Below are 17,425 nucleotides of genomic sequence, written 5' to 3' on the forward strand. Positions count from 1 at the left end.
CTAAAATTCTCTGGAATCGGTAATTTTTCTGTAATCTCCAGCCATGTTTAAAATGCCTCTTGAACAGCTCCATAAGCAGCCAGCTAGAAGTTGCAGGTTTGAACCAGCAATGGGCTGCAATATGCTATTAGGGTGGGGGGCATTTTCCAAACAATTGCTGAAAGTTATCTTCATGAAACACATCTCGAACCAAAAGTGCCATCTTAAAACCTCCAGACCTCCACTGTTTCCTCCCGAGCTGTCCACAGGAGACTGAAGGGACCCATCTTCCACACGGTGAGCCTCAGGCTCTAGAGCAAGTATCCCTGCCACAGAGAAAGGACCATTCTGTTCCACCTCGCCTGCAAAGTCTCATCTTGGGACAGAGGGAAGGACAAGTGAGAAGGATCTGTGGCTCCTACTTCCCACTCTGGTCTTCAGGAATAACTGATCTCTGGACATTAACTTCACAGAGACAACTCTACTTTCCCTTATTCTGATGGTATTTAAAATCGAGATCTCAAGTTTCAAATGAGTCATGATTGGGTTTTTCAGAATATCTTTATTCTCGATAATCTCAACACTGTCTTTACATACATGGAATAATCGGGGTCACCTACCATTTAAAATAGTTACTTGCAGGGAAAATTTTACACTGAAGCAAAGCTTGCACCAATTATTCAGGTTGCCTTAAAACAGTATTATATATTATTGTTCTAAACAGCATTAAGAAGCCCCCATTGTGGCCAGTCTCATGTTTAGGGAGTTCATAGGATCAAGGTAAAGTGCACATGCACACACGACGGGGAACTCCAGGGTCCCAGGGCAACTCCTGCTTGCCTTTGGGCCACACTACCGCTATGCTGGGGGAATGCAGGCAGATGCACCATATCCTACAGCTAAGTCATTTCTTCAGAAAGTCCTGTGCTCTTTACTATTTGGTCAGCTAAACAAGTGTATCATAAAAGCACAAAATTATGGCACTTATCCAACAGTACCTCAACACTATTTAATTCTCTTGTAATTAGGAGGAAACCCTAAATCCCCAGCACCAAATAACAGAAGCCACAATCCATTTTTATGATAGGTTGATAGTATTTATGTGAACTATTTTTTGAAAAGGATGTTTTAAGTGCCTGTTCTGCCCCTCCTCCTTTTAAAAAAATAATGTGAAACTTTTAGGAATAATGTCAACCCACACTAGAATAGAAATGAAAACTTTCAGACTCTCATCCTCTCACAGGACCATGTATCTTGCAAGACGCCGCAGGGACAGTGTAGGAAGGAAAAGTGAGTGTCCCCTGAGCTTCTGGATTTACTTGCCCTGCTAGGTATGCTGGCAAAACTGTTCTTCATGTGACTATTGAATGCTAAGACAGGCAGAGGAATGATGACTTCTAGTTCTAAAATGCCCAGTGTCCCCTGGTTTTAAAGTAAAACGAAATTTAAGCCCTGATAACATGCAAATTAAAAGTACCTGGAGAAGAGGCAATACTACTGAAAATTCTGTCCACTGCAGTCCGATGCAGCATGCCGATGTCTCTGACTACTGAAGACACCTGCCTCTGCAGTGAACAGTTCTACCTGCTCTGTGGAGGTTCTCTTTCACTGGCTTGCTTTTCCATTTTATGATTAAGGAGTTCTGCTTAGCTGGTGGCACACCTCTGTAATTCCAGTGACCTGAGAGGTGAAGGCAAGAGGATTCCAAGTTTGAAGCCAGCCTAGTGACTCAGCAAGACCCTACCTCAAAATAAAATGGGCTGGAGATAGAACCCAGTGAAATGCCCGTGGGTTCAATCCCTATTACCACCTCACAAAGAAATTCTGATTACTACAATTCACACATCCATGACATTTAGTTATGCCAACTTGATCTTGCATGTTACCAGACAGTTTTTAACACCGTGCCAGTCCCATGGTCATCTGCTTAGATCAAGCAAACTCACTAGTCCCTCCCACATTCCACCTTTCACTCAAATTCATGACAGCTGGTCTTTGGGGTCCTTTGCTGTTGAGCCAACACTTGAATCCCTGTTAGAGCATATAAGCATTAACTCTAGAGCTTCAGAAGTGCTGTGAGAAAAATTTTCATTTATATCTACATACTGAACATTACTACAAAATTACTTTTTTTTTTTTTTTTTTTATTCTGGTACTGGGGATTGAACCCAGAGCCTCTAGTTAGCTAACAGAATGGCAAGTTACATGGTGGCAGGGACATCTGTCACTCATTTGCTGCTGTGCTAGGAAAGTGCTCTGCCACTGAACTATGTCCTGTGTCCCTGTTTTATTTTTTTAATAGGTAAACTTACATTAGAACTAAATAGGTCTTATTTATTTTTTAAAATATCCTTACACCTTAGACTGCTAGATAATATACATACACTGGTATGGAAAAATCTGATATACATTTCTACTTTTTATCCTATGTGAGAATTTTGTTAAAAACATTTCCAGTTGTGCATAAACTATTTACAACTTCTTACAGTTCCAGACGGAAAAGCTGTTCGAATGAATCAGGGTAAACAGTGTTCTTCTCCAAGACTCTATTAATAAACCACTTCAAGTAAGGAAACCTCTGTTAAAAGTGGCAGTGTGCACAAGGGAATGGATTCGATGTCTAATGAGTCATTTTTGTGCTACACTGGACTGAACTCAGGAGCAACCATATATTAACCCTACTCTTGGCCTTTAGCAGGGACATGTGGAAAGCCCTGTCCTGAGCCCTGTTCAACAAGCCTGATGTCTGCTAAGGATGTCCCTGTGCCCCAACACTCTGGGCCAGGGTATGGTACCATATCTATGCAGTGCAGAGTAAGGTTGGCTGCTCAGGTCAAGTTATAGGTTCGAAGTGCTCAAATCCAAATCCAGTGATTCAACAGCTCTTGGCATCTACCTGCTTCTTCCACGGCTGGATTCCCTACCTCTTCCTAGTCCTTGAGCCGTGGCTGAACCCTGCCCTGTATTCCCTGACACTAACACAGTGGTAAGTAATCCTTTCAGTTCCAAATCTGATCTGTCCTTTTGGGGTTGGTTGCATTACCACTCAAAACATTAACTTTAAAAATTTCAGAACAGACTTTCTGGTCCTGACTTTAGCCTAAGCAGACCTAGAGTTCAGAGGCCTACTTCCTTCAGCTGAACTGTGACCTCCATCTTTCCAGTTTTCATAAACTCAAAGTCCTCCCTTCCTCTATTGCTTCCTGTGGCCAGGACCTTTTGCTGATCAGTCTCACCTGCCCCACCCCCAGCAGTCCCTCCAGACCCTCTGCAGTCTCAAGGCCTAGTGTTCTTTGAAGACGTTAAAGTATAAAATGGTACTGGTCTGGATAAACACTGCTTTCTCAGGGCCATTTAGCCTAAGTGACTGAGTAACCACAGAGTGCTTCTCCCTGGTGCAATCACTAGCCCAGAATCTGGACTTCAGGTCTACACAGTTTAGACCTGCTAAGAGAGATGTGCTCTAAAGGCCCCAGGAAAAGGTACACACTTCTAGGATGTTGGCCTGTGCAACCAACTCTGCCCTGCAAAGTGGCATCAGGGGAGTGACTTTACCTGTGGAGCCTGATGGCAGTGTCAGGAAGCCACCATAGTTCATTCCACCCAGAGTGCCTTCTGATCTAGATGGGATTCTAGGTTGGCATATGTCTTCCTCAGCTGACATTTTGTCTTTGGGTGCATTCTCAGTATAAATAGAATAATCTAGTTAGCTAACAGAATGGTAAGTTACATGGTGGCAGGGACATCTGTCACTCATTTGCTGCTGTATTTCTAGCTCCTAAAGGTGAGTGAACACTCACACCCGTTCTTCTGGTAGATATTTTTTAAGGTACCTTCTGCACTTGCACTTATATCTATTGCTTATTGATTGTACAAGCTCAGTACTTATTTAAGAGCTCCTCTTTCTTGTCTTAATCTTTTATGGATATCCAACTTTTGGGCAAACCATTCGTAATGGGGTAAAAAGGCATGTTAACTTTTCATCCTATAACCAGATACCTGACAAAAGTAACTTAGAGAAGGAAAACAATTTAGAAGAAAGATGCTGAGCTCATAGCAGCAGGGAAGCAACCAGTGAGGAGGGGGAGGGAAAAGATAAACCCACCGAGGGCTTACTTCCTCCCACTGGGTCCCACCTCTCAGTGGTCCATTCAGCTCTCAGTGGATGGATTAATTCACTATGAGGCCAGAGCCCTCATGATGTAATCATTTCCTAAAAGCCCCACCTCTGAGCCTTGTTGCACTGGGGACCATGCTTTTAACACATGAGCTTCTGGGGACATGCAGGTCCAAATCTTAACAAAAGGTAATGAGAAGTTTATAAGGTAATCCTCAAATCATCCTTGGAGACTAATCTTAAAATAGGAACACCAAGATGAAATTCTGTCCACACAGGCACTGTCTTGTGCCTCTATTTTCCTTCACCTATTTGGCAAATATAATACTAAAATAATTAGCCCAGTAGTAAAATATTAATCTTTACCAGTAAGCAGTGACAAGTGCGACCCTTGAGAGAGAACACTGAGGCAGAGTTTTAGCATGTTTTCAGGATTTTTTTTAAGCTCACATGGAAAAGCAAATAAGAATAGCTAGAAACACTGGGGGAAATGGAGAAAGAGGGAAGAAATGAAAGACAATCAGTGCACAGATATTAAAAAACACAGCCTGTATATTTAGAACAGTGTGGTACTGCCACATTTACACACTGCTTAGTGAAACAGACAGAACCCAGGTAGAGCTAAAAGTGCATATGGGACTTGAGATATGACACATAGACTCTCAGCCAGGCATGATAGTACATGCATGTTGTCCCAGCTGCTTGGGAGGCTGAGTTGGGAGAAGTGTGTAAGCTCACGAGTTCAAGTCCAGCCCGGGCAAAAAAAGAACCCATCTCAAAAAATAAAATATAGCCTCTCAAACTAGTGAGGAAAAGATGACCTGTTCAGGTAAAGGTACTGGTGCAACTAGGTAATCATCTGTGGAAAAAATTGGGTTTACCAGGATACATTTCAAGGGATCAAAATTTGGATGTTAAAAAAAAATACCATAAATGTTCTAGAAGAAACTGGTGAATTATTCCACTGTTCTGGATTGAGGAAGGCATTCTAACTATAACTCAAAATCCAGAAACCACTAAAAAAATTTGTATCAGACTAGATAAAAATATAAAACCGCATGGCAGAACCATCATAAGCAACACTAAATGACAACCAACTGAAAAAAATGCAGCTCATTAAAATTGAAGTGTTGCTACTCTAATAATCTACTACTAGAAATTGGAAAGGAAAATAATCATGTGATAAAAAAGTATACAAAAGATTTGAACACAAAAGCAAACACAAGTGGTTCTTAGACATATTAGAAGGTGTTTAACCCTACTTATAGGAATATAAACACATTGATCAGTGTTTTCATCTATGAGAATGGTACAATCCAGCATTTTATAACATCTGAGATGGTTAGGTTGTGGGTAAGACGTGAGATGACCTACATGTAAGTTCCAAAAGCAACCCAAATGACCAACAGGGGACCAGTTAAATGATGGCACATCCATGTAATGGAATACCAAGCAGTCACTCAAAAATAACAAAGCCATCTGGTAACATGTGAAGGCCACCAAGAAACAGTAAGTGAAAACAGCAAGTGATGTGTTTATGATGTCAATGAGAAAAAATGAGAGAAAACAAGGCTTTATGTGTGTGTTTATATACGCCTGAAAATGTGTGGCTGGAAACACAAGCAACCAAGAACAGAGGTCATGTGCGGTGGTGTGGTGGGGTGTGGTGATGGGGGTGCCATGCTGGAAGGTGAGCCTCTGACAGGAGGGCATTTGCTGTATAACTTTTGTTATCTTTTGGCTTTTTAAACCATATGAATGTATTACCTATCCAAAAAATTAAATAAAATAAGCATATTTTAAAAGCCTTATGACTGAATCCAAATCAAAAGATGCTAAAAGTCACCATCTTTTAGTTTAAAGTAGGAGGCCACTTGTGCAATGATACAGACCACAATGAGAGCAGACAGAGGCTCTGGCGTCGGATGTTCCAGACTAAGCTAGTGAGCCTCTGGGGTCCTCAGATTTCTTATTGATTTGTAAAACAATCCTACCAGTGCTGCTGTGAAGATGAAACAATGCCTGCCAACACTTGCCATCACGACTAGAAGCAGCCACCTCAGATCACCTGCAAATATACTTTCTCCCCACTCCACAGTGACTAGCAAATCTTCATCTCCTAAAAGAAACACTTAAAATTTGGGGAAAAAACAAGACAGAAGATTGCAGAAACATGTACTTTAATTCACATTTTCTAGAATCTGGTGGGTACAACAGCAAATTATTTGTAATTCTTTTCAAAAATCAAAGCTGCACCTATAGGTGTTACTTAAAATAGAGTACATGTGGTCTTATGTGTTGGGTGTTGTATAAAAGAATTTCCACAATACCGTGCACCTAACCTGAGTCTGTTGGTGAATAGCTACAGTTTCTGCAGGTACTTCAGTCTGCAAACTGCTGAGAGGTTTACTGTGAACTTTCTCAAGTTTCCAGCTGAAGACAATGCTGATGGAGACCAAAAGAGCTGTCCTTTCTTACATACAATGGTACCTATGCAAAGTTGAAAACATGGCACAGTGTTTCATATACATCGTGAGATTACAAAACTGAGAAATGCACAATGTTCAAAGTCACAGCATTTCACTTGTCAAATCTGAAATCTATTACTCTTCTACCTCATCTTCCTCATAATCCAAGAATCAAAGCAGAAAGAACACAGTTCACCAAATTTAATATATAGTTTGTCTAACTTACAGAGAGATGCCTCTTAAAAAAAATGCATGTCATTGAAGGAAGGAATGGTTCCTTTTCTCCTTGTTCATTACATCATCAGCTGCTACAATCATTTCTGTCAGTTATATGGTCAAGTGCTGGATTTTTACTTTAGGTGATGAGACACAGACAAAATGCCAAAAGATGCTCACCAGCCAATCATTTCCACTATGCCAGCAGTGCTCAGTCACCACCTCACAGCACATCACAAGGACCATCAAACATTACCAGGCTCACAACACAGGTTCCTATGGTCTAAACAATCATTAGAAATACACATACAAACAAATGTAGGCTGCTCCCACAGTCTGATCTATGGTAAAACAAAGGTAATCAGATGAATTTCCGCTGCAGAATACTTCATTTTATTTTCTTAGAAGTGAAAAAATTCATCAAAACCAAAAATAATCTTGGCCTAACTAGATCTTTCCAGAGCACTCTAACATTTTCCTAAGTTTGAAACTAATTAAAAATGCAATAAATGGAAATGACCAAGGATTTTCTCTATAGTAAATAAGAGTTTAAACAGTAGCTGTTAGCTGTGGAAACAGTGAAGTAACACTAAAAAGATCTTAATATACAATAAAAATAAACAAAGTGCAAATTTTTCACATTTTCTGAAACTAAATGAACACTAAGTGAAAAATAATTCTTATTTTTACTAGCAAGATGACAAGATATTCATTTTTCCTTAAGGTTTCCCTCCTCACAACCCCCCCTCACCTCCCCCAATGGAGAAAGCTCCAACAAAACCAATCTTTTTATTCAACCTAACAAAAATTATCTCCAACTACAACAAAATCCCACATTTATAAAGATTAGAAATTGGGTAAAAAAATAAATAACTCTAGTTGGACCTTATTCCCCCAATCATACGCTTCCACAGGATGGCCAAAATACAATTTAAAATATGCCATGAAACTGTCAAAAGAACACACATCAGACTCTGGCAGCATAAGATACGGGTTTAAGAGCACTTATTATTTACTTCAGGGAACATGGAAGAGTCTATGGAGAAACTAGACTTCGTTTCTGTGATACTTCTACATAGATTCAACCTTTCAAGTTAATTCCATTATATCCACTGACACCTTTAAAAGAATCAAGACTTTAAACATTGTTTAACAACTAAATCCCAGGATTACAAAGTGACAGTCTAGGACCTGTGAGTCTGTTAGTCCACTAATACAAAATGAGTTAAAGATGGAAAGAGGAGAGAGGGGAGAGGAAGCCTAAAAGAGGCCTGACCTGATCTCCCTCTGATATATATCACCAGAGACAGACTGAGAGCTAGAGGGTTGCATAGATTGTATTCAAAATTAAATCCTTTAAAAATGTTTACTGTAAAATAGCAAATTTGTAAATACAATTAACTGGCATAAATTCATATAATCCCCTTCATATTTTATCAAGAAATAATCCACTAAATAAATACGCAGCATTTTTTTTTCTTTCCTTTCCTCAAAGTAACTGACAATATCTAAGATTAGGAGAGGAACAAAGACAGGCAAAGTCAGAAGGTGATCTATTAGTTCTAGGTAAAGAATGCTCCTGCGCTGCCCCGTGCACAGACTGGACCCTTGTGCAGTGAGCATGGGTAGAGCACTTACCTTCACCAACACAAGTCCTTTAGGCAAAAAACAAAACTGCAGTCTCTACAAGAATATCAAAAACCAATGGAACTGAAGCTGAAGTCCTGGGGATCTTAAGGAACCCGTGCCATTCACTGAAAGGGCCACTGACCACAAGGACAGCCACACACTACAGAAGGCAACACACAAAGTGCCAGGCAAGGCTAAAAATGTTAAATCACAGATACGTTTTTTGTGATACTAGCCCTAAGCAACACTGGTTCCCTGATTCTTTTCCACAAAAGACTGAACTGTGTTACTAGGATAGGGAAAGTCATTTAAAGTTTAACAACTGGAAATAAAGGATAATAGAATAAAAACAAAACCAACTCAAAACAAATGGAATAGAAGAATACTCAACAGAAACACATGAAATTAAACAGAATTAGTATAATTTACATGTTTTAAAAGTATATACTTCATTTATAAATATTTCTAAATGATAATCTATTAAGGGTCATAAATATTCAAGTGAACATTTGAATTTTCTCTTTTAAGAGTTCAGAATTCTTGAAGTCTTAGAAGATTAGTCTCTCTCTGCTGAAATGTCCAAGACTAAAAGGCTTCACCCAGCCACTGTATGTCTCTACTTGGACATAGAAAAGCCTTTATTACCTACTGTGTTGTAATAAGACTTTAAAATTCTGTAACTCTCTTATACTTGTAGAGAGCCTATAGGAGAAAAAGAAAAGCATATTAGTACATAAAGCTAGTATAATGTGTACTGGTTTCAAATTCCTGATATTGTTACAGGCCACAATTTGAAAGCAAAATCTAAAGTAAAAATAATAATAAGAATCAATACTGAACACTGAGGATTCCAATTTCTAAATCAATATGCTATAATCTCTTATAAAGAATGACAAAACACAAAACTACAGTTCTTTGGTTTTGGTTTAGAACAGGCAAAGGAAGCCAGTTACTTATTATCAACAGATCAATAGATTAATGATGGAAAGTAATATGAAAATAATTCACAATGATAATCTCAGATTATTTATGTTTTCCCTCATAAATTCATTATGTACACACCTCTCCAAATGACTATTCCTTTCTAGTTGCTCCCCCAAACACACTGATTTTCTTTATGTCATTGCCGGCTGAGGGTAAAGACTGCTTCCTGCTGAGTCCCTCCCTATTCCCTGTACCCATCTACATTTAGCGGTGTGCGATTACTGACATGCCAAACAAATGAAGCAGAGCTTCTCAGGCCAGGCCCAGGAGTATGAATCAGAGCTTCTCAGGCCAGGCCTAGGAGTAAAACTCTGGGATGGGAATCACAAAAAAAATAATTCTACAAGCTCAATTCTCTTTACTTACAATTCAGAGCTGATATAAGAAACAGCCAATGTTTCTCCTTCCCTATAGCTTAGGGTGATGTAATACATAGTATATTAAGCTCCTTTCTTTACTCAAGTACTTCAAAAGTTACCATTTAGTGAGAGCTTAGGGCATATCAGGCAATGTTCTGAGCCCATACATGTAAGATTTCAATAAACATTAAAAATGCTACAAGGTAGATATAATTACATTTTACATTTTAAGAAAGCCAAGGCTCAAATAAAAATTTTCTCAGGGTCACCAGCCAGTAGGTAGGTACTAAATTAAGATTGTTTTGTCCTCCTCATTTTACAATTTAGAAAGGAAACTTGCTAGCAGAGCAGCGATTTTACTGGCCCAACACTGCTAATAAATGACAGCTAGGATCCCTGGACTTGAAGACCTGATTCCAAGTCTACAACTCTCTAGCAAACAATAAAGATCAGGGTCTCTATATAAAGAAGTAAGGCTGCAAGTGTGAGACCCAGGGATATTTTGATAAAATTCTCAGTTTTTTCTTCTTCCTAATTTTACTTGGGCTTATAATACATTTAAATTATTTAAAATCCTTTTCATTTCAATTTCATTTTAAATTAATTTAAATTTCATTCAGTTTCTCCTATGTTATCTTTCTGCAGGCCTCTTTAGTGGGAAGACTGAATTTTTCATGAAATGCAAATTAACAATGGAGATTCTATTCATCTTATGTTTCAAATCTTAACGTACATCATTTTTAAATATAGGAAAGCAACAAGTAAAAATCATTGCTATTTCTATTTTTAAATTAACTGCCTCTCTAACTTAAAATGCATACTAAGAAAACATAAGCAATAATCTTTGTATCATCTGGTCCCTTTTTTTTTTTGTTCTTATATCTTCTTGAATTTTTGCCCTATCTTCCCAAAACAGCATAGCATTATTTTCTGTGCCTTTTTAAAAAATATTTTCTTTAGTTGAGTTGTCAATGGACCATTATTTTATTTGTATGCAGTGCAGAGAATCGAACCAGTGCCTTACACATGCTAGGCAAGCGCTCTACTACTGAGCTACAACCCCAGCCCTCTGTGACTCTTTTCATTCTATTGTTTTGTATTCCCCAATTAGTTGGCACTGCATGTATCTCTGTAGGTAAATACAAATTATTTTTGATACCACTATGGTATAAACAAACAAGACTATATATCTGTAAACAAATAAATGGGTTGTAAGTGAAAGAAAGAAAAGTACTTGATAGCTTAAGAACTAAAGAGCAGACAAAGGCCGAATTTTTTTTCTTTGATAACTTTCATGACCACTTTTTTTTCTACTATGGTACCTGAACAAATCATAGCCCCTTAAATACAAGATCATTAGGAGACTATCATCCCCACAAAATTAAGGAGCAAACAGAAAACCTAGCAACTGGAAACTATTAACTTCTCCTATGACCTATCAAGAAACTGACCTGTCTGCCTGGAAGCTGCTCTAAGCCAGCTGAGTCCAGGTATAACACAACAATAGGACCTTTCTATCAACAAACCAAAACAAACTGTACTTCAGGGGACAAGATGATCTTTGCAGTTTGCCGAATGAAACCTGCAGGGGAATCAAGTATCTGCAGTGAAAATGGCTCTTACCTTCCGAAAGCATTTAAAAGAGCAACTATTTCCTGCCGAGTTAGCTGGAAGCCTTTGGATGGACTGTTCTCTGGAAGCTTTTGGATTTCTTTTTCAGAAAATAGTATCTTCAAGGCAGTTCCTAAACCCTGAGTCTAAAGAAAACACTAATGAACTGACAATTAACTTTATATAGTAAGAAGTACTATGAAGATTTCAAGAAACTCACATGAACTGATCTTTTCACCAAAATATTAAACTACACACAGTTACTCCTGGCAGGTTATGAATGAGATAAACTTAGATAACTTAAGGAAACCTGACTAACACTGTTGGGTCTGGAGTATCACAGATTACTAAAATGCCTGTTTTACAACCTTAAAACATCACATCAGGACTACAGTGTCTGACTTTAACCTTGAAAGATTTATTTTCGAGCAGTGCTGGGAGTAGAACCCAGGGCCTCACGCATGGGAGGCAAGCACTCTACCATAAAGTGTGGCCTCCAGTCCCACTGAAAGCTTTTTTTTTTTTTTTTTTAACAGCCCCAGGCAATTCAAATCTTAGAGATTATTAGTGATAAGTCTACTTATTAATTTCTCAATTATTGCACTAGAGCAAAAGATAATTTTTATTTCAGTACAGCCTCCATTAAAATAATTGTCTCTTCATTTTTTTGTAACTACTTATCCTCTTTGAAAGAAAATATCAAACAATTCTTTTTCATTATTCAGAATAACAGATCTACCTAGTAGAGCTTTCACATTTGTGATTAAAACAAATTCAATGACCAAAATTAGATAGTTAAATTTTATAACTGTATTTTACCTTTTATGTAAACATATACAATTTTCTTTTCACAACCACCAACTTCAGAAATAAGCTGAGATTGTATCAATAGACACAGATACAATAAAATTACAATCATTAACACAGACTACAAAAAACACCTTTATACATGTGCATGTAACACATAGTCTAATGGTATTTTATCATCGATGGAACAAATGGGCTGGATTGTGGCTCAGTGGTAGAGCGCGCATGTAGTAGCACATGTGAGATGTGAGGTACTGGGTTTGATATTTTTTATTAAAAATATTTAATATTTTTTATTAAAAAGATAAAGTTATTTTAAAAAGTAACAAAAACTGCACTTTGGAACTATTTCTAAACTCTAAATGAACAATGAAGACATTCTAATAAAAATTTTGAACTCGGTGGAAAAATTAAAGATCAAAAGGAAAGATATCACACATACCTGTAATTTCCCCCACAATCTGCATTTGTCACATCCAACACAGTCCATGATACGGGAAATATTCTTGAAATGTAACCGGAATTCCTCCTATCATGCAAAAAATATTTTCAGTCTAATTAAACTTTTAAAATTAAGACAACTGGGGATTTAAAGGGTCTAGATGAGCAAGATTAAAAGACAACAGCAAATAGCTCCTCACCATCTCCCCCATTGAATATATATATATATTTTTTTTACCTTTAATGACTTGGCCCCCTTTTTGTTGCCTGCAAACATGGATTTCTCATCAAAGTGCATGGGAAAGGACCTGATGAAATGACAATATTATACTAAGTTACAGATGAAAAACGAGCACTCTGTATTAAGAGTTTTGGTAGACTTTTCTTCCCTATAAATATTTAAAAGTCATTATTTACTTATAACAAAGGAAGGTGACAAAGAGTTCACATATACACTGTTTAATAGAAGACTAAAGCAAGCTTTGAAATTTTTAAGATTAACATTTTAAAGAAATTACATGACAAAATAATCTAAAAGAAAATTATGAAAAATACACAATACTCATTTTTTAAAAATGTAATACCTAAGTACTTTTTAACTTCTCCATGCTCACGCATTAACAACCAGTACACTTACGTTTTAGACTAAGCACAATAGCATGATACCACCCAAATTTAAATAGTGATGAACACAAAGTTGGTAGAAAGAACATTAAAGTAGCATTAAATTTTGATACTACATAAAACCTCAAGTCATATTTTAAAATATAACCTCTCAATAAAGCTTTATAGATGCTTGTATTTAGCATTTTTAGAAATATTTTCTGTTGATCATTTATTTGCCTTCTCTTTTTTTTTTTTTTTTTTGGGTACTGGGGATTGAACCTGGGTGCACCCAACCACTGAGTTGCATCCCCAGCCCTTTTTTTTATTTTATTAAGACAGGGCCTCACTGTTACTGAGGCTGGCTTTGAACTCTCGATCCTCCTGCCTCAGCCTCCCAAGCCACTGGGATTACAGGTGTGCGCCACCGTGCCCGGCTCTTTCCCTAACTTTTAGTAGTCAGTTTTTATTGCCCTTCAAGAACCACCTCATCTGAACAGAGTTCAGGCTTCTTACTTGGTATCTTGAAATATACTCAGTAGAAGGGTCTTGGTGTCGGCATCATCTTCTGTATTTCCAGTGTAAAGATCAACGATCGAGCGCTCAAAATAGGGGGCCACCTTTGATAAAGCTCGAAGCTCAATCAAGTATAAAAAGTACAGATTCTTCAGTCTCCTTGGACCTTCTCCCTTTGTTTCCACAGGGTCAAAGCGGCGTTTAAATTCTTTGATATTAGGTCCCCAGCTAGGTGTACCCCAGGTTTCTAAAAAGAAAGAGAAATGCATTACTTTCTTTTAGTAAAGAGGACGTTCTGTTCTAAAGAATTATTTTCCCCAATAACCTTTACACTAATAGAAGGCAAAACCTCCACTTAAAAATCTAATTACCTTCCAAAAGATAATTTGCACATAGATGTAAATTGATACTGGCATGAAGTCCTGATATAAGTTTATAGAAGACTCTCTTCTCCAGACACAAACCTATTCAGAAAAATATCGAAAAATAAATCATGCCCATTTAGATAACAGAAATATTTGAATCAATGAGATTCAGTACACGGACTTTTAAAAACATCTGTTCTTTTCAGTTATACGTAACAGTAGAATGTATTCTGACATATCATACATAGATGGAGTATAACTTCCCATTCTTGTGGTTGTACGTGGTATGGAGTTTCACTGGTCGCGTATTCATATATGAACATAGGAAAGTAATGCCTGATTCATTCTACTGTCTTTACTATTCCCATTCGCCCTCCCTTCCACTTTATGTAATCCAATGAACTTCTACTCTCCCCACCCTCTTACTGTGTGTTAGCATCCACATATCAGAGAGAACATTTGGCCTTTGGTTTTTTGGGATTGGCTCATTTCACTTACCATGATATTCTCCAGTTCCATCCATTTCTTGGCAAATGCCATAATTTCATTCTTCTTTATGACTAATATTCTACTGTGTATATATTCCACATTTTCCTTATCCACTCATCTGTTGATGAGCTAGGTTGGTTTCATAGCTTAGCTATTGTGAATTGAGCTGCTTTAAGCATTGATGTGGCTGCATCACTGTAGTATGCTGATTTTAAGTCCTCTGGGTATTATGTCGAAGAAGGGGATAACAGGGTCAAATGGTGGTTCCATTTACATGGAATTTTTTTTAAAGTTAAGATTCGATGACATTAAAAATAAATCAAGAAGTAATTTATAAACAATTAGATTGAGGTTCTCTTACTGGAAGATAACATAAGATTTGGCTTTAGAATAGAGTTAACTGAATATGATAAGAACTTAATGCAGAGTAAGAGAAAAGGTCTGGGCTCCTGTAGCTGCAAACTCTAAGGATGCGGCTGGCAAGCTCCCAGAAGGCAAGAGCACAGGTTTCTATGACTAAGGCTAAGAATTTACTGAGCCAACAGCATGATGAAGTCACTGCTTTAACTTAACAATAACAGTTTTCCCATGTCCCTTCCCTCCTCATGTTTTTTCTTTGAACTTACTTGGTAGTGGAGAAGAGGGTCTTATCAACCCTTTGCCCTAAAACTCTCCAGCTGATTAAATATTCCACTTATAACACTTGAACTCAGAAAACAGACATCCAGAAATTTCAACTAATTAAAAAAAATGTATGTTGACTATCTGATATATAAGCAGAGTCCTATCAGATGGAGTTCAGCAATGTAATGGAAGATTTTTTTTTACTGACCCACCCAGGCTTTTGCTCAAAATTTATTGAGATCAAGATAATCCCACCATCCTATCCTACATTTTAAGACTTTTCTCTTACAATGAGAGTAACATATATTGTGAGTACACTTAATGCCACTGAACAGTGAACTTTAAAATGGTTAAGATGGACTGGGGATGTAGCTCAGTAGCAGAGAATGTGCTTTGCCTGCCTAAGGCCCTGGGTTTGATCCCCAGCAACAAAAATAAAGTAAGAAAGGTTAAGATAGTAAATTTCATGTTGTATCGTACCACAATAAAAGAAGAAAAAATTTAGGAGAATATTTCTTTATAAGTTTTTTTTTTATTATATGAAAATGTTTTAAGAATCCAGTGGATGCAGAGCAACTAGCCTTTTCCCCTTTTCACCACCCAACAGGGTTTGTTGCTTTGTTTTATTTTGTTAATACCCTTTTCTCCAGGGGGAGATGAGCTTCAACACTGGAAAGGAAGGTATAGTCTCATTTACAGACTGGGCAAATTTTCTCAATTTAACAATCTCTATGTAGGTTACTTTGTATCTTGTCAAGATCTTTCAGATCATCAATTTTTTGTGCCCTACCATAGAGGACTCTGAAGCAAAGAGCCTCAAACAGGAAAAAAATTCTTTTCAGATCACATTCTCTAATTCAGAATTCTTGCTAGAATACTTAAATTGTCCTGGATGGAAACCAAAAGGTAGAAATTAAGTTCTGCTATGCAGCTTCCTCCTAAAAATATAAGGTTAGTTTTGAATGTTATAATAGCAAGGGATACAAACTACAAATAGATTTAACGACATACAATATGAATAGATTTAATATAGCATGAAAATGAAAATTTTCATCAAATCTGTTATTGAGTAGCAAAATGATCAAATTTTAAGTTCACTTCACAAGGACAGGCTGCTGTCTCTTCCTCTTGGGAGAGCCTGCTCCTCCCTTGAGTGTGTATTCCTTGCTTTACCCCAAAGGCATCTCTCTTTTGAGACTGCCACCACCTTCTCCTCCTCCCCCCTTGAATATATACCTACTTACCTGAATAAACCTCTGCCTATGCTTTTGGGGGAGGGAAGGACATTTCAGCTTTCTATTGTAACATTTTATATTTCATTACAGAAAATAAAGGAATACCAAGCATCTAATGCACTGGGATCTATAATGCTTCATCTTTAAATTAGACAAATTTGGACTATATTAACATGGGTGAACATGTTCAGAACTTTCTTAATTCAATATATCTCCCCTCATTTTACAAATTCCAAGGTGAATGTCTCTACTTTAAAAACAGATTTGCTTACTGATTACTAGAAAAATAGTTCAGATGAGCACTACATACAGAATGAATAAGACTAGGGAACAGTTATGGAAACCTAATGACAGTATCTGGCCTGTGTATTCACCCACTGGTTTTTGGCTGACCAATATCCTCAAGCTTTTCATATAATTTTATCCCCAAATATAACCTAAAAACATAAGCTAATTTCTTTTTAACACTGTCAAAATTTGTTGTCTAGGTAATAAAATCTTAAAACTTAAAGAAACAAAAAGTCAGTAAACTTAAAAAACAGACATTAAGTTTACCTTCTAGCCATGTATAGAATGATTCTCCTAGACAGAGAGAGAGAGAATTGGGTTAAAATATTTTAAAAGTTCATTTATAAACTAGAATGAATTAGGTCTATAAAATACTTATGAGAGATTAAACAGTTATCTCTAATGTCTACTGATTTGGGTGAAATGAAAAAATAGGCATATGGTTCTAGAAAATAAAGCCCATAAGTAATTTAAGTAACTCTGGAAAAATGTTCTTTTTTAAAAATTATTTTTAGTTGTAGATGAATATGATACCTTTTACTTATTTTCATGTGGTGCTGAGCATCGAACTCAGTGACTCACATAAGCACTCTACCACTGAGCTACAACCCTAGCCCCTAGAGAATGTTCTTATAAATGATATTCTGATTATTAAAATGTCTGAGAAAACATTTCAGTCTCAATATTAAGTAAA

General features: G+C 37.2%; 1 protein-coding gene across 4 annotated transcripts in view; it reads right to left on the reverse strand.

The window, feature by feature from the left end:
• The window catches only part of ERO1B (endoplasmic reticulum oxidoreductase 1 beta), a 64,760-nt gene that overhangs the window by 6,785 nt on the left and 40,550 nt on the right, over positions 1-17,425 (reverse strand). For 2 of the 4 annotated variants that reach the window (XM_079106886.1, XM_079106888.1), the window contains exons 10-16: positions 16,999-17,025; positions 14,102-14,194; positions 13,731-13,977; positions 12,850-12,919; positions 12,613-12,699; positions 11,376-11,509; positions 9,055-9,111 (exon numbers count right to left, since the gene is read on the reverse strand). In XM_079106886.1, the coding sequence (XP_078963012.1) occupies positions 9,055-9,111; positions 11,376-11,509; positions 12,613-12,699; positions 12,850-12,919; positions 13,731-13,977; positions 14,102-14,194; positions 16,999-17,025 (715 nt within the window). Of the gene's footprint in view, positions 1-1,101; positions 6,587-7,010; positions 9,112-11,375; positions 11,510-12,612; positions 12,700-12,849; positions 12,920-13,730; positions 13,978-14,101; positions 14,195-16,998; positions 17,026-17,425 lie in introns of those variants that run through there. The other 2 variants (XM_079106887.1, XM_079106889.1) reach the window with 2 other exon arrangements.

The sequence above is a fragment of the Sciurus vulgaris genome (assembly GCF_902686455.1).
Source record: "Sciurus vulgaris genome assembly, chromosome: 12".
Lineage (NCBI taxonomy): Eukaryota > Metazoa > Chordata > Mammalia > Rodentia > Sciuridae > Sciurus > Sciurus vulgaris.